At 42.3% G+C, this 22,790-nt stretch overlaps 2 protein-coding genes and 1 pseudogene across 4 annotated transcripts; all 3 read right to left on the bottom strand.

The window, feature by feature from the left end:
• Window positions 1-1,285: 1,285 nt before the first annotated feature.
• Window positions 1,286-14,345, bottom strand: LOC109898942 (RNA-binding protein 5-B-like). Of its 2 annotated transcripts, none has more exons than XM_020493994.2 (25): window positions 14,217-14,345; window positions 13,935-13,959; window positions 13,080-13,245; window positions 10,030-10,188; window positions 9,737-9,806; window positions 9,248-9,321; window positions 8,310-8,393; window positions 7,922-7,982; window positions 7,493-7,555; window positions 7,201-7,361; window positions 6,881-6,978; window positions 6,694-6,781; window positions 6,541-6,612; window positions 6,378-6,441; window positions 5,916-6,007; window positions 5,692-5,800; window positions 5,411-5,502; window positions 5,097-5,279; window positions 4,740-4,880; window positions 4,537-4,614; window positions 4,244-4,432; window positions 3,808-3,882; window positions 3,568-3,671; window positions 2,820-2,949; window positions 1,286-2,438 (listed from the first exon to the last, which is right to left on the bottom strand). In XM_020493994.2, exons 2-25 carry the CDS (start codon window positions 13,940-13,942, stop codon window positions 2,313-2,315), a joined length of 2,487 nt encoding a protein of 828 aa, XP_020349583.1. In that variant the 5' UTR covers window positions 13,943-13,959; window positions 14,217-14,345; the 3' UTR covers window positions 1,286-2,312. The 2 variants fall into 2 exon arrangements, with proteins under 2 accessions (XP_020349583.1, XP_020349588.1); XM_020493999.2 differs by having other exon boundaries at window positions 6,541-6,606.
• Window positions 14,346-14,573: 228 nt separating this feature from the next.
• LOC109898970 (probable protein BRICK1-A) lies at window positions 14,574-17,119 on the bottom strand. The gene is made up of 3 exons (XM_020494016.2): window positions 16,743-17,119; window positions 15,920-16,002; window positions 14,574-15,813 (listed from the first exon to the last, which is right to left on the bottom strand). The coding sequence occupies exons 1-3, from the start codon at window positions 16,948-16,950 to the stop codon at window positions 15,787-15,789; spliced, it is 318 nt and encodes a 105-aa protein (XP_020349605.1). The 5' UTR covers window positions 16,951-17,119; the 3' UTR covers window positions 14,574-15,786.
• Window positions 17,120-19,551: 2,432 nt separating this feature from the next.
• On the bottom strand, window positions 19,552-21,126 carry LOC109898959 (glutathione peroxidase 2-like; annotated as a pseudogene). The gene is made up of 2 exons (XR_004211621.1): window positions 20,617-21,126; window positions 19,552-20,307 (listed from the first exon to the last, which is right to left on the bottom strand). The product of XR_004211621.1 is annotated as a glutathione peroxidase 2-like (transcript).
• Between the last annotated feature and the right edge of the window lie 1,664 nt (window positions 21,127-22,790).

The following is a 22,790-nucleotide window of genomic DNA, read 5'->3' as shown; positions in this document are numbered from 1 at the left end:
AGAGACACTGTATTCACATGACATACTGTACAGGCATCTCTACCAGCAGAGACATCGCTCTGCTCTGGCAGACAGTCTCTTTGTGATCATGAAGGCAGCAGCCAGGTTCCAGAGGGCACAAAGGTAGTAGAGGGTTCAGTTATTTCCGGGATCCTTGGGACATCCCTACCCTAAATCCTAACCCCTACCATTATCCTAACCTTAACTCTTACCATTTTAAAATGTCAACTTCAGTGGGCTAGGGACATCCCCTGAATAGCAAGGACTGTAGTACAGGCCCATGAGACAGTAGGTGAGGCAGCTGAGGAATAGGAGGGTATAGTAAGGGGACATTGACTAGCAGGGCTGTGTACACACACCAGGCCAGTGTATAGACCAGCATGTAGAAGAACTGGCAGAGCAGCCAAGCCCAGGGAGGAATGTTCCACTGGGGAGAGATGGGATAGAGGGAGCATAGGATATGGGATAGAGGGAGCGTAGCCTAGTGGTTAAGAGCAGTAACCAAAAGGTTGCTGGTTTGAATGACTGAGCCGACTAGGCAAAATATCTGTTGTTGTGCCCTTGAACTAGGGTCTTAACCCCGATGTCGCTCTGGATTAGAGTGCCTGCTAAATCAGAGTTTCCCAAACTCAGTCCTGGGCTGCTTAAGAGCCCCATGGAGAGGAACGTCATTACCTGGTAGTGAGTCACCGGGGAGGAGAGGAATGGCATTACCTGGTAGCGAGTCACCAGGGAGGAGGGTAACACCATTACCTGGTAGTGAATCACCAGGGAGGAGAGGAACGCCATTACCTGGTAGTGAGTCACCAGGGAGGAGAGGAACGCCATTACCTGGTAGTGAGTCACCAGGTAGATCCTGGTGGAAAATTGGTAGCAGGTAGTTCAGTATTCTCTAGCTTCAGTTTGTTAGAATGGCCATGCCTGTGGTAAAAGGAAAGGAAGTGGGGGGTGGGGTGGACTGCATCTGCAGAACATTTATTTGAAGTTTAAATCAAATGTAGTGGCGCTGCTTCAGGAGAAATGTGACCCTAGAGCCCACACTATAAATGTATTCCGGATTTGTCTCTGTACTGACGGGTTGAGCAGCCAAATTTGGTATGTGACTCTAGATTGCATGTTATCCTCGTCAATTAACCTTGCATTGAACTCAAATGTTAAGGATTCAAAGTTGAACATCTTGTGTAAATTTATATTTTAGTAATTTAGCAGACTTATCCAGTGACTTAGTCATTGCACTATACCTGGGGAGCTACACTCATCACTTACAACCAATGTTCCACACGAATTGAGTGATCAATCTTATTTAATATTTTCTGTACAAAATGAGAAAGCATATCATACAGAATGTACAATAATTTAAATACTATTGCCACAACAAAAGGAGAAAAACATGTCTATATCGTCATTCTTACAGAAGGAAATATAATGACCTGTGCATATATATACACAAATTATAAGTTACATAATTCATAGTTTTACACTTTCTCCAATAAAGACCAGTCCTTTCTTTATGCCTCTCTTCCCTGCTAGGCTAATGAGTACAGTAAACATAATTCTCCATCCAATCCCCTTATCGAGCGTGTCATCTTCTCCATGCCACCATTACAATCCCTTCAGCTCATCTCAAGGTGTCTTTTAATGGATGACTGTAGGGAAGGATGTTAGGATACCCCTGGATGATGGTCCCACACAGAAAGGAAGGGAACATAGGACCAGGGCCCAGATTCACAAAATATTCTTATGAAGAAATTTCTTCTTAACTGCCATTTTTTCCTTAACTATAGACGTAAGTAAGTAAAGATGCTATTCCTCAAAAAGGGTTATTGGAACATTTCTTATGCTTCTCCTTAAGCAAAAAGTTAAGAAATTAGATTCTTGAAAATAAAGTTCATGGAAATGTTGTTAATTCCAAGATAGCGAAACCCCTGTCTTAAACTCAGGGCAGTGAGAGAAAATGCAATTGAAAACAATTGAACATGTTTAATTCACACAAACTTCATCTGAAAGTATCAGTATTGATTATTTAAACCCAAGAACATGTTTTAGAATAGTGATCTCAGTAAGAAATACGGTAACATGATTGGCATTGCTAGTTAAAACGGTTGCTTAGCAACAAACATCCCAAGAAGATATTTGAGAAGATGGTAAGAAAAATCATAAAATCTTCAGATACTGTTGAGGAATTGCACTTACAAACATCTTTTTATATCCTTAAGAAGCTTCTTAAGTTTTTGCATAAAAAGTGTTTTGTGAATCTGGGCCCAGGTCCAGAAGGATGTGTCCATTCTTAGGAGGCAGGTGGATTGGGCAAATCACTCCATTTCAGTGAAGCGGGCAAACATGGCTTTGCGGACAGCGTCTTTGTATGTGTCGGAGGCAGACAGGCCGTAGCTGCTGCCTTTGGTTCCAAGACCAGCCCCCTTTGCCCTCAGCTGAGCCTGTAGAGAGATGACAGCAGGCCTGTGATCAGTAAAGCAATGACACTGGAATCACTGGCATATTAAATAACAAAAAAATCTCTATCCATCTCTATATACTTATTTTCCAATATATTGCTTAGGTGTTTAAACACATTCAGACAGTAAGGAAATTAGGTGGAGAGAAAGACAGTGGGAAGGGTGTGCCCAGGGATTGAACCCTGGTCTCCGGTGGGAAGTTGTATATGTGACGTGCCGGGGAATGTTACCTGTACCACGGCTCTGCATTTATACAGCAAACTTAACAGACTTGTTGTATATGAAAGACACCTTAACAGTTTCCTTATGTTTAGCTGTTGGGTTGAAGCAGCACTATTACTGGTTTAACTGGACGAGATTCACCTCTATAGGCGCAGTGATGCCCTGCTGGTTACGGCCCAGACCTCTGCCCTCCTGCCATCCCATGGCCTGCAGCATCTTGTTCCCTATGTTGTCACTGTTCAGACCGTCCTTGGTGGGTTGTTCATAGTTACTGCAGAGGGGGAAATGACACAATCATTATTACCCAATCTCATGTCACAGAACATCAATGTAGGTTCTTGAGTCAACGTATGCTTTGTTCACACTGCAGACCTTAATGCTCAAAACAGTTTTGTTTTTCAAATCTGTTTTGGAATACTGACTGTCCAAACAGCAAGTTACAAGAGACCAAAATCAGGTGTTTGTTAAGACAGCAGTAATTTGCTGACATGGCTATGCTAGTTGTCATAGTAATGATGGGTGTGTGTGCAGTGGAGTAGGCTGACTGGTGGTGCTCGTGCTTCCTATCAGTCAGAAGTTATGTAGCACATTAAGGTGACAATGTCTGCCATAGAAGTTTCCCAGTTACTTTGAATGTTCAAAATCATAGTGGAAGAATACTTAACGCCTCAAAGGATAAGATTAACCAACTTTCAAAATGAGTCCTTTTTGGCCAGCCACAGCAGTCAACTAGCTAGCTAGTGGTTTAGCACATTCACATGGTTCTTTTCACCTATGAAGGTGGTTTGAAATGTGTCTTGGAATATCAGAATATGGATTTGAGTCACTTCAAACTGCCAGTGTGAACAAGGCTTAAGAAGTATGTGCACGGCATAAAACTAGCACTAACATGACTGGTGCTGGCTGTGCGGTGAATTTCTTCTTCTTGGGTGCTGGGGGTTCAGGGATGCCGTATTTTTCTCTCCTCTCCGCAGCCCGGTCCCTGTACTTCATCTGTTCACAGACCGAGAGCAAGAAAGAGACACAGAGTGTGAATGAATGTAGAAACAAACCTGATAACAGGGTTTCTATTAACTGAACCTCAACTAAAACAGTTAGAGCAGCATCGTCTCCATGTCTGAGCCGTTACCTCGGTTTCTCTCCTCTCCTGCTCCTCCAGCTCAGCCTCACTCAGCTTAGATCTGCGGTGGACCTCCAGGTTTTGCTGGGAAAAGACAAATAAGTCAAAGACATTTGCACTTCATTCATACAATCTCCACCCGGCACAGCCAGAAGAGGACTGGCCACCCCACATAGCCTGGTTCCTCTCTAGGTTTCTTCCTAGGTTTTGGCCTTTCTAGGGAGTTTTTCCTAGCCACCGTGCTTCTACACCTGCATTGCTTGCTGTTTGGGGTTTTAGGCTGGGTTTCTGTACAGCACTTTGAGATATCAGCTGATGTACGAAGGGCTATATAAATACATTTGATTTGATACATTTCAAACTCTTCCTTTCCCAGATTAGCTTTTCATAACAGTTGAGAAAGTGGACTATTTTGGAGTTCTTCCTTCGAGTCAGTGATAAGTACCTTATGGAGGTCTGAGAGCTGCTGGTGGCGCACCAGGCCGTCCTTATTGGGGAACTGTCTCCTACACAGCAGGCACGCCATCTTCTTCCAGTCTGTCAGCTGGTCCTGCTCACCACCACCGTGCTCCGGCTCTGCTGCACCCCCTTCCTCTGGGTCACTGTCTCCACTATAGGCTGCCACCAGACCAACCTGGAGAAGGACAACCAGATGGTTGTATATTAACTAGGTTGCTACCATACCAGACTGGAAAATGTACTCTAAAATTGCAGCTCCTACATTGGAGTCTATCTTACCTTGGCTGAGTTGGTTGGGGCCTGCTCCTCAGGGCGCTGCACTGCTTCTGACATCAGCATTTCCAAGCTTCCAGCCTGCTGTAAAGTCACACCACAACACTACTCAGTCCACCTCGTCAATCTACCATCAAGTCAATGTTAAGATTTCCTGGATGGGTTTTCTAAAGGATTCAATATATCATGGATAGACTTAAAATGGCTACCTTCTTCTCGAAGAGTGTGAAGCCTGCGTCAGCGGCCGCGGCCTCTTTCCTCTCCTCCTGGCTGACGGGCTGGAAGCTGCTCTTAAAGTTCTCCTTCTGCTTGTTCAGACTCTTCGCCCAGCGCTCCATGTCCTTAGCAATCTGAAAGGCAAAACAGAACAACTCAGACACACCAACCACGGTATTCAGCAGTATCATTGTGTATCACTGTAATCCATGTGTATTTAATGTGTGTTAAGTCTTGTGTGCTCCTCTGCTGCAGAACCAATTGCCCCCTCTTAGACAAATACACTTGAACAAACTACACACAATTATCACAAGTCTAAAGTTATGCTGTCTTGATATCCCTCTGCCTACCTGCTGAGCAGTCTTGCTCTTGGGCTTTTCTTGTTTCCTCTCCTTGGATTCCTTAGCCTCATTGCTAGCTGCTGCTGATGCATTCGCACTCTGCTCAGTTTGGTCGGCGGCTGAGGCAGGGACGTACGTCTGCTTCTCACTGTCCCAGTAGAGGTACTGCTGCGTCTGGGAGTTGAAGTAGTACTGAAGGAAAGGAGAAACTACAACTATCAAAACACATACATCCACAGACCAAGTGTTCGCACAACTCAGACGGCATTGTGGAACAATGCAAAACAGCAAGAGAAAACACAGACTGGTGTGTGGGTACTAACGTGGGTATTTGGGTCATAGTAGAGGCCGGTTTGAGGGTCGAAGTAGAAGCCAGAGGATTCGTCATACTGGTAGGTAGAGGTATCAGGTACAGCTGAGGATGAAGACAGAGTATGGAATATTAAGAGAGTCAAACACCTGGCTTGAACAGAGTAGATCATTTTAAATCTGAAAGCATTCCACAAGTGTTCTATTGTTTTCAATTCTGCACTGGAACCTGCAGTGTCAGTCAGACAGGGAACATGCAGTGTCCGTCAGACAGGTAGGCGAGTGAGGCTCTAACCTGTGTCAGTGGCCAGTCCAGAGAGTGTCGCTGTGGCTGTGGAAACCGGCGCTGTCATGGTCGCAGCTGCCGAGTGAATTCCGGTCTGTTTTGCTTCCAGTTGCAACGCCTGCAAAGACACAATTGGTAATTGTGGGAATCTTTACAGCGAGCACATTGTGAGTTGTGCAGTAAATAAGGCTGTGTGTCGTGACAAGCTCATAGGTTAAATACATAGGACTTACTTGTGTGGCAGTGTGACTGATGAGGTTGGATTGGTAGACCTGTGCACCTTGTGAGATCACCACTCCTGTAGCTGCTGGGACACCTGGAGCCGCTGTCAATACAAGACTCCCAGGCTTTATAACATGCTATTACCAACACCTCTTTTGGAAACAGATCTTTAGCACCTGATGCCTTACCATACAAGTCAATGATTGTTGTAATGCTTCCAATGATTCCTACATCCTTCACAGTACAAGTAGTGTCAACAGCGTACTGATGTAGAACACTGACACCACCACCTGGGATTCCAACACCCCTAACCCTCTTTATCCCTAATTATTAAAGCAGCTAGGGGTTCTGTAGAAACACTGTACAACAAAGCTGACAAAATGACAGCCCTGCCTTACTGACCTCTCTACAGGGAAAGCATCTGTTAAAGGTATCGACACGGAATGAATTGCAGACTGTATGTTTCCTCTTACCTCCCAGTATTCCGTTCCCCTGGGAAGGGTCTCCTGCTGCCTGCTGGTAGTAGGCTTGGTAGTCCTAGCAACACAGAAAGGAAGTCAGTCAGTAACATTGGAGCATTTGCAATAAACCCCAGGGATTTCCAGACTGGGGTAACCTCCTCGCCGATCATCATACCTGTGTGTAGGGAGCGTAGCCCTCCTCTAGGTAGCTGTACTCTGACAGATGTCCTTCAGCACCCTGCTGTGGCTAGGAAGGAATACACTGCATCTTAGTATGTGTGTGGCAAAACAAAAGACTGTGGCTGAATATGAGCAGTGTGTGGGTTACCTGGCTGGAGGACCACTGGGCAGCAGCGATGGCTGTGCTGGCCACAGAGAAGGCACTGATCCGGTTACCGTCTGGGAGCAAGAGATCCCTGAAGAGAGGAGAGTCAAGATTAGAGACGCTGCCATCACTACGCCTTCCGAGGACATAATTTACTGAAAACCACTGACATCTGTGACAGGACACTCACTTCCTGGCACTCTTGGCATAGTCCACACCGATGGTCTTTCCATCCAGCTTGAGAGGAGGCTGTAGTCCTTGTAGGATGGTTAGAAGCTGAGATGCCTCCTGTGACGCAGAAAAAAACAAAGCACTTAAGACTATTTTACACAGAAACATTTAAACAGATTTCACTTAATCAAGCCAAAGATGAGAAGCACCGGTCGAGCAATATGGCCATTCATAATCATAAGGGACATCAATGAAGTTAAAGGATGTTCTGTAGAGAAACTAAAATCAAAGACCATATCATGTGTATATGTGGAGATGTCTGCTTAAAGGATGGCGTACCAGAGGAGAGGAGAGCTGTACAAAGGTGAAGCCTCTGTTCTGGCCCGTCTGTTTGTCCTTAATGAGACGGATGTTGCTGGGTGACAGGTTGGCGTAGGGGGCCAGGGCTGTCAGGATGGCCTCCACCGTGGTCAAAGGGGCTATGTTCCTCAGGATGATTGCTGGAGAGGACATGAACACATACAGTCTAAAGTCTCTCACTGGCTCTCCTCAAACCCCCCTCCCCCATGACATCTGACAGGACATTATGGGTGTGTGTCTGTGGGCTGCCCATTTGTGGAGAGGTACTCACTGTCGCCGTAGTAGTCTCCACTCGGCTGGATCTCTGTGACTCCAGTGGTGTTGGTCTCACCCTCTGTTGAGGCAGACAGAATGAGAGCAGGGCATTAACATCATCTCACCCTCAGTACCCATGAGAGTCCAGGACATGAGTTAGAAAAAAAAAATCCGCTCCACAGGGATTTGACATCCTCGCTATTCCGCCAGTCAATTCTCACGTACGTTTTCAGCTAAATCTGATTTGTTCACAATACTAAGGAATATGATTGGTCAGTGTTTATGGGGCCATGATGACAGTCGTGTTAATAGGGTTGGCATTTCTAAACGTATATATATATCAGTATTCTGTACTGGTCCTGTGCGCAGCCCCTCTTGCCTGAACATTGTCTCAGGCCATCCAGATGGGTGCAGGCAGTGGCTTCCTGGTTCAGGAACTACTTACCAGCTTTAGCTGCTCCACACCTGAAGCACTTCAGCCTCCTCCGGAAATTGTACAGGCCGCACTGCAAGCAACCGGTCACATCATTTTTATTGATAATACAGCTACTTATGTCCAGGACACTGCTGCCTCAGATGAATAGCAAACTAACAGCGGTGCAGCATACGGTACTTACCTGAGCCAAATGCTCACCCTGGCAACTAATGAAACCAGGGATCCCTATACCTAACGACGTGCTCCAACTCATTTGGCAGGAGCTCATTCTGGACTATAAGGTAACTAACAATTGAGGGCCTAACGTTGTCACTACAGCATTTCAGATAGGAGTGGAAGGTAAATATAGTGTGGGCAGCAGGGTTGGACATGGAGTCAAGCCACAAAAGAAACTTACAGTGTTGCAGAGCCAGTCTTCAAACTTGTGTCGCGGGATGCTGTAGTGCATGGCCACACTCTTGCCTTGGATGACCAGGAGTTTCTGCAAGAGGAGGTTCAAAATGTTGGTAATTTCAAGCTTCCTGGCAGGCACAGGTCTCACTCTAGCTGCAACCAAAGAACAAGCAGTGCTGGCGTCTAGGGAAGGGGAAAGGGATCCCCGGTTGGAGTTGGTGTCAAAGACAGACAGAAAGATGTATATGTGAGCTTGTGTACAGAGGGTTCTTAAGGTGTTTGGGACCCGAGTGTCCAGACTGAGCCGGAGCAGTGTGTATAATGTTAACATGAGAGATACTTTTATCAGCTTTCCTAGAACCAGGGATAAGCTTCCCACAACAGACATTGGATGAAAATTAATTTTCTAAGAAGCACAGAATAATTCAAAGAAATCAAAGGGGGGGGGGGGTGCTCAAATTTGGAGAGGCCACTGGGCTAAAAGGAGTAGAAATTCACCATTTGTCCCCCGAAGGCCTTAGGCCAATTTGATTTAATCAGGAAACTCTTACCAGCCAGATTGTAGTACCTTGCAATCTCAAAGCTGGTTTGAAAATCAGGTGTTTTAAGTTAAGCTTCCGATAAATTAGGCTACATATTTAAATTTTCTTGTCTTAACTTAGTCTTACACCGTGAAAATATTGGGGGGGGGGGGGGGGGGGGGGGGGGCTGAGATGGAATTAGGATCAGTGAAATGCTAAATAAACCTCTAAAACCATGCAGTCTTTCTGGATACCATATTCAGATTCCAATATTGTATTCTCCAACCTAAAAATCCACATTTCCTTCAAAACCTCAGTTCTTATTTATAATCACTTTGGTTGCCATTTGGTTGTCTTTTTTCAGAGCCCCAAGGTAAAAAAAACAAGTAAAAAAAACTAGACTTGGCGATTGTGAAGCAACCTGATTGGTCTCCATCCATCGGGTAGCATCTTGCAAGTGATAAAACTCCACGAAGACGAAACCTCGGCTTATACCTAGAGACAGCATTCAAATATAGACGGGAGGAGTGTTAGTCAGAGTCCATGGGCACAACATTCAAACTCTGTCACAAACTGCTTCAGGGGCCAGTACGGCAAACAGTGGGCCTTTCCTTTTTGGTTTTGCCATAGCAAGAAATGCTGCAGGATGACACTGGCCCAGACATACTCAGTGTGCCTCTATGATCAGTGTCTCTCTCATTTAAAACAGCTTGGCTGGCTGATGGCCTTTCTTACCTTTTCGCTCCACATCTTAAGACAAAATAAAATTGTTTCTTTGCTTGACATTAATTCTTAACAATTTCCGATTTTTATGTTGCTATGGCAAAACTGAAGTCAACTGAAGCAGATTGGCCCTGTAGTCAAATATAGTGTGGGGGGAGGGGGGCTGCGTGGTACGCCTGGATCTCACCTGTCCTCTTTTTCATCAGGCGGACATCTATAGGCTGGGGTCCCTCCAGCTGGTCCAGGGCAGCTCGGATCTGGACGGCAAGAGAAGAACAGACATTAAATCCATAGCCTTAAGTTCTGGAACACATTTCACTTGACATTATACATAGTTACTAATGTCTCCTTCAGTTTCACTGTATAGCATACTCTTCGCAGAGTAGGCTATACAGTAGTGCCCCCACCCTTCTTCGCAGAGAAAATGGCAGCCAACCAAACCACAGGTGGTGTGTCTAAAGCAGAGAAAGAGAAACTTACATCTCCCTCTGTAATGTGAAGAGACAGGCCCCGGAGCATGATGGTTTTACTCTCCTTCTCCTCCCCTGGCTCCTCCCTGTATTCCTGCTCAGGGTAGTCTCCATCAGAGTGGTAACAGTCTTCAGATCTATCGCTGTTCCGTCGCTTCCTGTCTCTCTGCTGGAGTGGATAAAACAGTGTGCATCAGCATGGACCAATGCTAACTTTTGTCCTCACTATCCCAAATAACCAAAAACCTACTGTCCAGAACATAATTTCTACTGGCTAGGACATTGTGCAGTTCTTAAGTTCATTGGGTTCATGCAGGGCCTATAGGTTGACATACCTTCTCGCCATATTCAGCTATTAAATGGGCTACATCTGGTTATTATAAATATGTATATTTATTAAATTAAATCAAATTGTATGTAACATGCACCAAATACAACAAGAGGAATAAAATATACAAGAATGGAGCTATATACAGGGAGAACCAGATCAATGCGCAGGTGTATGAGGTATTTGAGGGAGATATATAAATGAAAGCAGTGTAAAGTGACTAGGCATCAGGATAGATGATAATAATAAAGGTATTTGAGGTAGATGAAGGCAGGGTAAGTTGACTAGGCATCAGGATAGATAATAAGGCTTTAATAAGGCAACACTAGATGTTTGAACATTGCTGTGAGGACTTGCTTCCATTCAGCCACAAGAGCATTCGTGAGGTCGGGCACGGATGTTGGGCTATTAGGGCTGGCTCGGTGTCTGCCTTCCATTTCATCCCAAAGGTATTCGATGGGGTTGCGGTGAGGCCTTTGCGCAGGCCAGTCAAGTTCTTTCACACCGATCTCGACAAACCATTTCTGTATGGACCTTGCTTAGTGCGAGGGGGAAATTGTCATGAAACAGGAAAAGGCCTTCCCTAAAACTGTTGCCACAAAGTTGGAAGCATAGAATTGTCTAGAATGTCATTGTATTCTGCAGCGTTAACATTCCCCTTCACTGGAACTAAGGGGCCTTGCCCAAACCATGAAAAACATGGCCTACCACTTTGCGGCTGAGGCGTTGTTGCGCCTAGACGTTTCCACTTCACAATAACAGCACTTACAGTTGCCCGGGGCAGCTCTATCAGGGCAGAAATTTGACAAACTGACCTCACTGAGCTCTTCATTTTGGCCATTCTACTGCCAATGTTTGTCTATGGAGTTTGCATGGCTGTGTGCTCGATTTTATATACCCGTCAGAAACGGGTGTGGCCGAAACAGTTGAATTCACTCATTTGAAGGGGTGTCCACATACTTTTGTATATATAGTAGTGTAGTTTTCCTTTACATTAAAAACATTAAACCAAAACATACACAGAAAATGGCTTCATTTTCATCAGATGACAACAGATGTGCAAAGCTATTTCACTAGCAGTCACAAGTAAATGATCTAACAATGAAAAGGCAAGGTACATTTATAATGTTTTTCCTAGAAAAAACATAGCTAGCTATATTTCCCCATGTTTAGCTTGAAGTTAATCTTGCATTTTACTGAAAAATAAATACATAGGCTTCACGAGAAAAATAGCTACACATCAAATCAGACCGCTGTCTGCTGATAAATTCACCAATGGTCATTCTTCATCTGAGTGGAGAATTGCAACTGAAGCACAAAATTTGTATGATGCAGATCATACAGTAGGCTAGCCAAGACTAGTTGTTTTATTTGTAGCTTATTTTTGTAGACTACCAACAGTAGCCAGCATTTTGTTAGTATGTTCACTATTGAAGGTTTACCTTTGTAAATCACGTTCCCCTAAAATAAATAAGCTCAGCGAGTAGATTGATGGTCACTTATTTTTCCTCTGGACAGCTCACGTGTGATGTGTGAAGTAGAGGTTGACCGATTATGATTTTTCAACGCCAATACCGATTATTGGAGGACCAAAAAAGCCGATACCGATTAATCGGCCGATTTTTAAAAATGTATTTGTAATAATGACAATAACAATACTGAATGAACACTTATTTTTTTTACCCCCTTTTTCGTGGTATCCAATTGTTAGTAGCTACTATATGGTCTCATCGCTACAACTCCCGTACAGGCTCGGGAGAGACGAAGGTTGAAAGTCATACGTCCTCCGATACACAACCCAACCAAGCCGCACTGCTTCTTAACACAGCACGCATCCAACCCGGAAGCCAGCCACATCAATGTGTCGGAGGAAACACCGTGCACCTGGCAACCTTGGTCAGTGTGCACTGCGCCCGGCCCGCCACAGGAGTCGCTGGTACGCGATGAGACAAGGATATCCCTACCGGCCAAACCCTCCCTAACCCGGACGCTATGCCAATTGTGCGTCGCCCCACGGACCTCCCGGTCACGACAGAGCCTGGGGGCAAACCCAGAGTCTCTGGTGGCACAGCTGGCGCTGCAGTACAGCGCCCTTAACCACTGTGCCACCCAGGAGGCCCATATTGAACACTTATTTTAACTTAATATAATACATCAATAAAATCTGACAAGGAGAAAATCTGTCGTTCTGCCCCTGAACGAGGCAGGTAACCCACCGTTCCTAGGCCGTCATTGAAAATAAGAATGTGTTCTTAACTGACTTGCCTAGTTAAATGTAGGTATAAATAAAATAAATAAAAAAGATTTAAAATAAATCTGCGCCCAAAAATACTGATTGTTATGAAAATTTGAAATCGGCCATTCTGATTAATCGGTCGACCTCTAGTGTGAAGGCATCAACTCATGTAGTGCTTGGAAAGTTGTGACTCGCTGGAGCATGGTGGTGTTAGAAGGAAAGACCAATCAAATTGTTCAAATTGCATGAATTTTCCACTTGTAGTCTTTAATGCTTTTCAATGGCAGAACGCGACACTAAAGGTAAATGTTGAACCGGAAGGCAAAAATGTGCTGAAAAGTTACTGGCCCGGTCAGGACAGACGAGATTCACTGGCCCCGGCCAAGCATTGATACCGGTCCCTGATCAGTGGACTCTACTAGTAGTCAATGAGATTGGTTTTGGATGCACTCCCATTACAAGTCATGTCACTGGGTGTCTGACTCAGAACACATACCTCTGGACTGCCTCTGCTCCCCCGGCGTTCTCCTCCATCGTAGCGTTCGCTGTGTCTCTCTTCTCCCCATCGGTGCATGTCCTGCTCTCCCCTCTCACGCCACTCTGACTCACCACGGCCCAGATCGTTGCCGCCGTATCTGCCGCTACGCTCTGTGCGACTCAACCTGTGCACACAGTCAGGCATACATACACAGTAAAAAGCTGATTGAAATTTGACACACTCAAGGAATAAAGAATGTGTTCCAATGCAATTGTATATTGGTCAAGATAACTTCCAAGTACTTTTATTTACAGTTAGAAATGTAATCCTCCCAATTCTGATTTATTCTTCAAGCTGAAATTGTTGTGTGTGGATTTAGTCAAGAGGTTTATCCAACAAACCACTGCATTTAAGTCTGGTCTCAGACTAAATACGAAATGCTGAGACCTGGTTGTGCTTTCTCATACTGAGAATGTCACTGATGATGCGATGCCTAACGCCCTAGCCAGTTTAATATGAGGGAGAGTTGCTTACTAGCAAACCATGGAAATGGTAAACATTACATAAGCCAAAATCAGCAAGCTAAATGACTTTGACCGAAATATTATTGCAAGTGTAGTTGTAAGTTAGCTAACTTAGTAGGTTCGATCCCGGGCTGTATCACAACCGAGGGTGATTGGGAGTCCCATAGGGCGGGGCACAACTGGCCCAGCTTTGTCCGGGGTAGACGGTCATTGTAAAATAAGAAATGGTTTTTAACTGACTTGCCTAGTTAAATAAAAGGTCAAACAAAAAAGTAGCTTGTTAACGTTAGCTAACTTGCTAACGAGACAATACAGTACCTACAATATTTTTATGCTGATTTAAACTCACCGTCCCATTTCAATGGTTGTCACGACTATCAAAGGGTGGAGATGTGTGGAATTGGGGGACAAGAAAAAAAGTGTATTATTATTATTCCAGCATGTAAATACAACCTAGTTAGCTAGATAGTTTGCTTGTCTGCTGAAAGCAGAGGCAAGATGGAGACACAATGACGTACGCTTCAAGCTAACGTTAGCTGATTGAGACTTGCCTTGAGCTAGCTGGTACTTAGGTTAAGAACACAAATAGTAACGCATAGGAGTACAACTATACAGAAGCATTGTAACTCACCAGTTTAAACACGCTTTAAAATAGTATACAAATATGTTTGAAAACAATTCAAGGACTTGCACATTTCAAAGGGAAAAATGGTGTTTGACTCGTCAACACTTTCTCCTTCCCAAGATGCTTAGGGCTGGAACGTGGAAAAAGACGATGCATGTTGGGTAACGAAGTTTTTTCAAGGGTGATCGGTGCCTTCGTACGCGGCTAGGTTTAGCCTGTCCTGCCTGGTTTTCACAGGCCTAAAACATTTCACACAGGTCTATAACATTTAATGAAAGGCAACATCGGGAGCTTGTGAGCGTGAGAATTAATAATCTGTACTACTCAAACCTTTTGTCTGGAGAAAATGACACATAGCTGCACTTTCAATGTTAGTTTCTTTATTTTTTTTGCCATAAAACAATTGTCACTATGTACTGTACAAATATGACCATGAGATAGTAATAGAAGATTAATAAATACACACAAACAGCAACAGTGTCAACTTGGCACTTGGGGACATAAGCCTCTCATTTTGATTTTGTCATTCATGATTCACAGCAGGTAAATCAACTGTTCAAATGTTTCAAACACAGGTGGATGTATGCTTAGACATTCACTTGGCAAGATAAACAAAGCAAGAATGCAGTTGTACAGTGATTTCTTGAGTGATAAGCTTGTCCTTCTCCACTCTACGATTGAGTGCACATAATACACTGTTTGAACCATAAAAATGGATGAAATAGCCTTTTCATTAATTTAGTATGGAGTTTAAAACTGTTAACACACAAAATAGTCAGGTATATGTTCGGAATCAAACAAAAAAGGTCCAAAACAAATTGAGCCAAATGTAGCCTCTTCGTAGAATCAGTGAGTGAAATACTTACACACTTGTCACTAATATGTAGGCTCAGCATTCCCAAACAGTCCCATTACAAGTCAGAATGTTGAACAAACTTAATTTCAGCTTACTTTACCTGTTGCCTGCCAATTTTGTCCCTATGTCAGAGGTAATCTGATACAAAATATCCACAGGTAAGTGTTATCAACCCAACCTTCAGTACGCTAGTCTGTATATCGTTTGTATTTTATTTTCAATACGGATGTAATTTGCACTTGACAAACACTTACACAATATGGCTGAGCCTAACTTAACAGCAAACACTTCCAGCTGATTGCGAGGAAATGTTATTCGGTCGACTATATTCAGCTATTGTCTACATATTGTGCATCACGTGCAATGCATCGATAGATTGAAAATACAAGCAACAGAACCTACTGGTGCCACAAAAAGTCAGGTAAACAACACTTTCCTGTGGATACCCTATCTCCACCTACTGCCAGCCAAAAGGACCAACAGCATGTACAACTGGTAGAGTAAGTGTAAATATCATTTTAGTAAACATTCTGCTTTGTAGAGACTATTGCGTCTTTTTAACAGCGAATTCTTTCAGACGGATATCCATGGAGTAACCATAGGAAAGTCTGATGTTTAGGCAAAGCTAAATGTCAACTATACAGTAAGTACGTATAAAATAATTAACAGAAAATTAGGAAAAGTGGTGTATTCATGGTGTTTCAGCAGTCATCTGGAGGTCTAGGTCAGGGTTTCACCTTTAGTAACCTTGGGAGTGAGAAACAGATACATAATGAATTTCAGATGTTCCAACTGAGATTTTTTTCTGTACCAGTATTTTATAACCTCATACCATCATTTCAAAACCACTTACCCTTGCCTCAATGTATTCAATCCTCCGCTCCAAGGCAGTTAGCTTCTCATTAAGAGTGGCTAACCGGGACCGACAGGACATATCTGGAAAATAAATTCACATGAAAATTGACTTTATGTTTTGTTCTTATTCATTTCATATTGTCCATTCCAGCAAGGTTCCAGCAATTGTGATGGATGTGTAGCCATGCCAGCTGAGTACAGTTTGGCTTAGATTGGTTTGGCCCTATTATTATTAAGCTATTAGGGTCAAGTTCATTTTAGGTAGATCACTACAGTAAATATAACCTCGAGGTCATAGCACAATCCACAGGACACTCAATTCAAACATATGGATTGTGTGATGCCAGACAATAGTAAAAAAAAAAGTATAACAATATAGCATTCACCTGACCCCAGATCTCTGTATGCAATGTGTAACTAACTCCTCAGACACCACTTGGCATGCCAAATTAGAGTTGGCTAAAGAAGGCATGTAGATTACATCTGGGACCAGGACATTCATAATACCACTGGCAATTGTTGTGCAACAACCACTGCTACCTAAAGCTAGCGTCGAATGCGGGCTAGATAAGCAACCATCAATGGACTGCACCAGGGCTATGCTCTCTCAGGTCATGACAAGCTCACAAGACAGTAACAACATTACACGCTGGCCAGCTATCAAATACTGTTACCGCTACCCGTACGTACCCCAAGCTAGCTAGCAAGTATTCGTTAGCTAGCTAACGTTAACTAGGAGTGGTCGATTGCTTGTTTAGCTAGATAGCTAACGAGCGAGCCACTGGACGAAAGCAGGAAGGAATGCCTTGGGTAAAGCTTACCAAATGAATTTAGGAAATCGGCAATCTTCTTGATGCTACTCGTGATCACTTCTATATACTCGCGATTTGCCCAATCCTGATGGATTTCTCTTTGAACTGGGTCATCCTGGATAGACATCTTTACGAGTTTGCTAAACTCAATACTTCCGCGGTCTGGTAGGGTGCGCCAAATGCTGTCACCAAGGGGGGTTGGGTGGGTTGATCGCATGGTAAGAGCTATCCGGGATACTTGGGACGTTCATACCCTTAACCGTAACCACAACCCTTCCCATTAACTATTTGAAATGGCAACTTCAGAAACCTTTCCAGCAACATAAACTCACACGAAAGAGCTTACATGTTCATAATCAGTTTGCTCACGAGCCACTTTCAACACGTCCAACTAGCTACTTAATCACGAGACAAAGATGGCGGTTGCAGATTCCAAGACCTTCAGAAGTTTAGCAAGTTCGAACTTTAAAAATCAGTCAGAGTTATCAAACAAGCAACATCAGCAACAATGGTGAGGCCAACAAGCACTAACCCGCACCACACACAAGAGCTAATGTTAACGTACTTGTTATTTCAGATCGCTTGACACGATATATATACATATATATATATATATATACATATATATATATATGCTAGCTAACACCCGATCGCTGTTCCATGGTGCTGAAATACAAAGGTAGCTAGTTTAGCTATGTTTTTTTGTTGCTATTAGCTCGAAGCTTTAGGCATACCAACAATGACAATTTCAATACTTCTATAATCATTAAAAAAAATAGCTAAGAAACTTGCCTTATCAAATGTCAAGGGGGTCAGGGTCAATATGCCCAGAAACATGGATCATCCACTCAGGTCTGGTTTTTTTTGGGGTGGGGGGGGCAAAATATTTAAGTGGCAGTGGAGAGAAAAACCTGCACCTTTAAAGCTATTTTCCTGAAATTCTACACATTTCCCCCTATGGTTGAGAGAAAAATGCAGTTTTAAAGCTATTTTCCTGCAATTCTACACATTTTAAATTGGGACGGTGAAATCATTTAGCAATTTTAAAGATATTTTCCAGCGATTCTACACATTCTACTACAGATATCTGAGTGAGAGTGACAAACAAAATCAATGGGGGCCGCCTGGAGGTCAGGGCCCCTAGGCACATGCCTTGAGTGCTTGGTCAGTAATTTGGCCATAATTACTACAAGGTTTAGATAGCTGGTTCGACTAACTCACCTAGTAAACTATAAAATGTTAGTTGACATGGGCTAATTGCAATCCAGACTGTATTACAACCGGCCGTGATTGGGAGTCCCATAGGGCGGCGCACATTTGGCCCAGCGTCGTCCTGGTTTGGCCGGTGTAGGCCGTCGTTGCAAATAAGAATTTGTCCTTAACTGACTTGCCTAGTTAAATAAAGGTTCAATTAAAAAATATACATAATAATAGACTCTGTCAGGGACTGACTTTAAAATAGGACAACTGCTGATGCACTTCCAGCGGACGCTATGGGATATCAGCCACTATTCTACCATAACCATTTAATTTGTACAGCATTAGCCTCTCCAACAAGCCTGAAACAGTGTAAACAAGGACAAGGGCTAACTGATGCCTTGGACCGTGCAATGGAGGATATTACAGCACTAGAGATCTCTACACCTTCTTCTCTTGATAAGTCCAGCAAGGACTCACTCAGTCACTCACAAACAAAACTCCAATTTGAGGAACCACTTGTCAGGTATAGAGATTATGGATACATAAAAAGCAAACAGACTTAATTACAATAGGCTATACTATAACAATGTTATTTTGAGTTAATTTGTCATTTTGTCATTCAAAAGGCGAGAGAAGTCAAGGCATAAAAGGGAGGGCTTTGCACTGTCAAGCAAATCCGAGGCTCCATTCCCTAAAGAACTACTTGAAGTTTTAGGTTAGTATTAAAACACCAACTAATTAAAGATTAGTGTTAAAACGAAATTTGTGATGTTCACACGCAATGTTAAACAAAATGAATGTTTAAGGTCAGCCCTTGTACTCGTTTAAAGACACAAAGCTATCACATAAAGGAGATGGCAAACACCAACCACTCAAAGCTTGCATTGTGTCCCCTGCAAAGGGACTTCAGATATCCAGACTCTGGAGGATCTAGTGGCTAAACTGGAGTTTGAGAATGAGCTGCCCGTGTGTGTGGGAATCAGGACATAGACAAGGAGTTTCTATCACCAGAGGAACACAGTTCAGACAGCCTAGTAGAGGACAGAAGCAGCAGCAATGGAGATGTGTCCAGGTCAGAGGACCACTGCATGTTAGAGATTGTGTTGCAGATGGAAAGGGAGTATGATCTTTCTGTTTATTACAATGACTTCTGTACTCAATGACAAGGCCCTCATTCAGCCAGTTATCTGTACACAGAGCATCGTGACATAGGTTTCTGTTGATAACTCCTCAGGAAAGATTTTCAAGACAAACCTGTCTGAAATTAGGATTAAATCTGGGCTCACTTTACAGTACATAGAACAATCAGAGAAGTGCATTATTCAGCAGCAAACTTGCAGTTTTTTATGTATCCCTCTACTTTATTTTGTAAAGAGACATCTAGGCTGTCATATTTCATTGGTTCAAGTTACTGTAGTTTCTGTTTTTTATACACCATAAATTCAATTTATAGTATTTATAACCAATATTAAAATTATTTGATTGTAACAATCTATAAAACATTACTCTGTTGTAAAAACTTTGATTGTATGTTAATATCAACCATCAACCTGTTATCACTCCTCAAGTGACTGTTATTACTCCTCAAATGTAGAATTACATAAAGTTAAAGGAAATGAAAACCAATAAAAACATGTTTTTATTACATTTATTTCTCCACTGACTGGTCTTTGCTATACATGAGTAATACACTACTGTTAGATTCAGGACTTTACAGCTTTATCAGAAACTCCCCTCACAACAAAGGTTTTAAGGAATGTCTTCATTCAGTAAAGAGTCAAAAAAAACTAGAGTATCTTGCACAGGAGAGCAAAGCCAATTGAAACAAATGCAGCAGGCGTATTCCTACAGAGGCTAGTAGCAAAAGCCATTGGTACTGGTGAAGGGATATTGTGATTGTGATGAAGAAAATGTGTGACTGCTGATTAACAGGAGAGTGAAGACATTCTGTGATGTCCCTGTGGCCCTCTACATCCTTATCACCACCACCACCACTGTACCCCTATGAGAGCTCTGCCTGGACGGTTTATTTCACATTGAGTAGCTCCTTAATATCTGCCTCAATGTCACTGGTCGGGAACCTTCTGCTGTAGCGCTTGTAAGGATCTCCATCAGGACTGACCAGGAACTTTTCAAAGTTCCAGGAGATGTCATTCCTACAGACAGGGCTCCACATGATGAACTTGGGGTCGCTCATGAGGGCCATGGAGTCATCGGAGGGGAATGGCAATTTATCCTTGAGATACACAAACAAGGGGTGGGCATCCTTCCCATTCACATCCATCTTCTCAAAAAGTGGAAATTTGGGCTCAAAGCCATTTCCTGGACGGATATACTTCAGGGACCTCAGGATCTCATCATTCTTACAATTCTCCTGTTTATACAGAATCAGAATCAATAAACAATAAATCTGTTTCAGAAATTATCTTAATTTAAGCATGTTAACAACATGGGGGAGGGGGGGACTAAGAATGTTTCAATGATGAGTCCCAAAAGTATTATAAAGACAAGAGTTTAACAATATTGTTGTTATTACCAATCTACAATGTTGCAACAACTGCGACAAAACTACATTTGGGCTCGCAGTCTGAGAGTTGATCACTACTTGACCACCACATTTCAAATATAAGACTGAATAATCTGCAATATTGAAATTCATATAGAAAAATAAGTGAATGCCTACCTGATGGCCAAACTGGTTGCAGGGCACCCCAAGAACCACGAGCCCCTTTTCAGAATACTGCGAATGGAGCTCGTTCATCTGAGTGTAGTCCCTGGTTGTTGTTCCTCAGAGTGACGCCACATTTTCAATAAGCACAACTTTATCCTTTAGGGAGGAGAAATGTAGCAAATCTCCAGACAGCAATTTAGCTGAAAAGTCGTAAAACTTCTTTATTTTCCCAGCCATTTCATGAAGCAACGACGTCTAACTTTCGGATGCCTTCCGTTTTCTTAGCTTTTGTACAGCAACTGAAAAGGGGAGGTGCGACTTTTCAAAGTTTGAGGAAGTCGCAGTTTCGAGAACCACCGATGGTGAAAAATGTGGGAGAAATGAGTTTAAAATAAAGTTAAACTATTTATGTGGAAATAATTATATGGAATTATCCATCTAACGAATGTCCTTAATTTGAGTATATATTAAGGTTGGAGTAAATACAAAACATTATGAAGCCGTCTCCGGCTGTACCAAACTAGTTAGAATTTGCTGCCATCTATTGGCAATTTTAGAGAGGTTCCTCCACGGGATGAATTCTAGTCAATCACAAACATCCATAATCCGATTTTTTTGGTCCAATCTGAAAAATCTATAACACATACACAGCAGTGCCTTTTGGACCTCTTAATTTTAAAGGGGAAAATATAAAAAAAATAATATGTATATTCCTTCAGAAAAAATGTCTTAACAGGGTGGAACCTAACAAAGTGGACATTTGGAGGTTAAATTAGCCATAACTCCGTGAGTGACCAAGATTGAGCTAGAATAATGGTAAACACTTGAACAGGATTTTAACTTCTCTATCAAACATAGTTTAACATTTCGATTTTTTTTGTATATATAATTTAGCCTAACAAGGTCTAAATGAGTGGGAAATACAGACTAACAACATGAAACAATGGTAAAATAGATATAACTGAGTGTTTATATTTATTTATCTTTGCACCGTTGTTTTCCCATCAAATAAATTATGACACTTCCTGAATGTGGTGTCATTGTAGGAAAGGGTTGTTTTCTTAAATGGAAAATTTACAACAAACTAACAGGGTGGAAAGTGATATCAGGGACACACAGTAAATCTTAAATAAAATAATAATAAATACAATAATCATGTAAAAAAGTTATGAGAGAGAATTTAACTAGGACTATAAAATAATGAAGAATTTTTAAAAATATTGTATTATTTTATGGCTTATATTTCTCGTAGAAGTTGATGAATAACCTCCGGGAACATGGCAAAAACTGCTATGTCCAATGATTTTTTATTTAGAAAATGCACAAAATTCGCTTTTAATATCCATATTTGTGAGTTTTTACCGTTTTTTTCCCCTTTTCAAAGTAAGATATTGACATTTTCAGATAAACACAATTGCGGTCTATCAGTTTTATTTTGCCTATTTAAAACCAGCTTACCTTAACCAGGTAAGCTAGTTGAGAACAAGTTCTCATTTACAATTGCGACCTGGCCAAGATAAAGCAAAGCAGTGTGACACAAACAACAACACAGAGTTACACATGGAATAAACAAGCGTACAGTCAATAACACAATAGAAAAAAGAAAGTCTATATACAGTGTGTGCAAATGGCGTGAGGAGGTAAGGCAATAAATAGGCCATAGTAGCAAAGTAATTACAATTTAGCAAATTAAAACTGGAGTGATAGATGAGCAGATGATGATGTGCAAGTAGAGATACTGGTGTGCAAAAGAGCAGAAAAGTAAATAAAAACAAAATGGGGATGAGGTAGGTAGATTGGGTGGGCTATTTACAGATGGACTATGTACAGCTACAGCGATCGGTTAGCTGCTCAGATAGCTGATGTTTAAAGTTAGTGAGGGAAATATAAGTCTCCATCTTCAGCGATTTTTGCAATTCGTTCCAGTCACTGGCAGCAGAGAACTGGAAGGAAAGGCGGCCAAAGGAGGCTTTGGGTATTTAAAAAAAATATATTTAAAAATATATAAATATATATATAAATATATATAAATATATAAATATATATATATTTAACCTTTATTTAACCAGGTAAGCTAGTTGAGAACAAGTTCTCATTTAGAACTGCGGCCTGGCCAAGATGAAGCAGTGTGACACAAACAACAGCACAGAGTTACACATGGAATAAACAAGTCAATAACAGTCAAT

The sequence above is a fragment of the Oncorhynchus kisutch genome, linkage group LG1, assembly GCF_002021735.2.
Source record: "Oncorhynchus kisutch isolate 150728-3 linkage group LG1, Okis_V2, whole genome shotgun sequence".
In the NCBI taxonomy this organism is placed as follows: Eukaryota; Metazoa; Chordata; class Actinopteri; order Salmoniformes; family Salmonidae; genus Oncorhynchus; species Oncorhynchus kisutch.
This window is presented reverse-complemented; position numbering and strand designations above follow the sequence as displayed.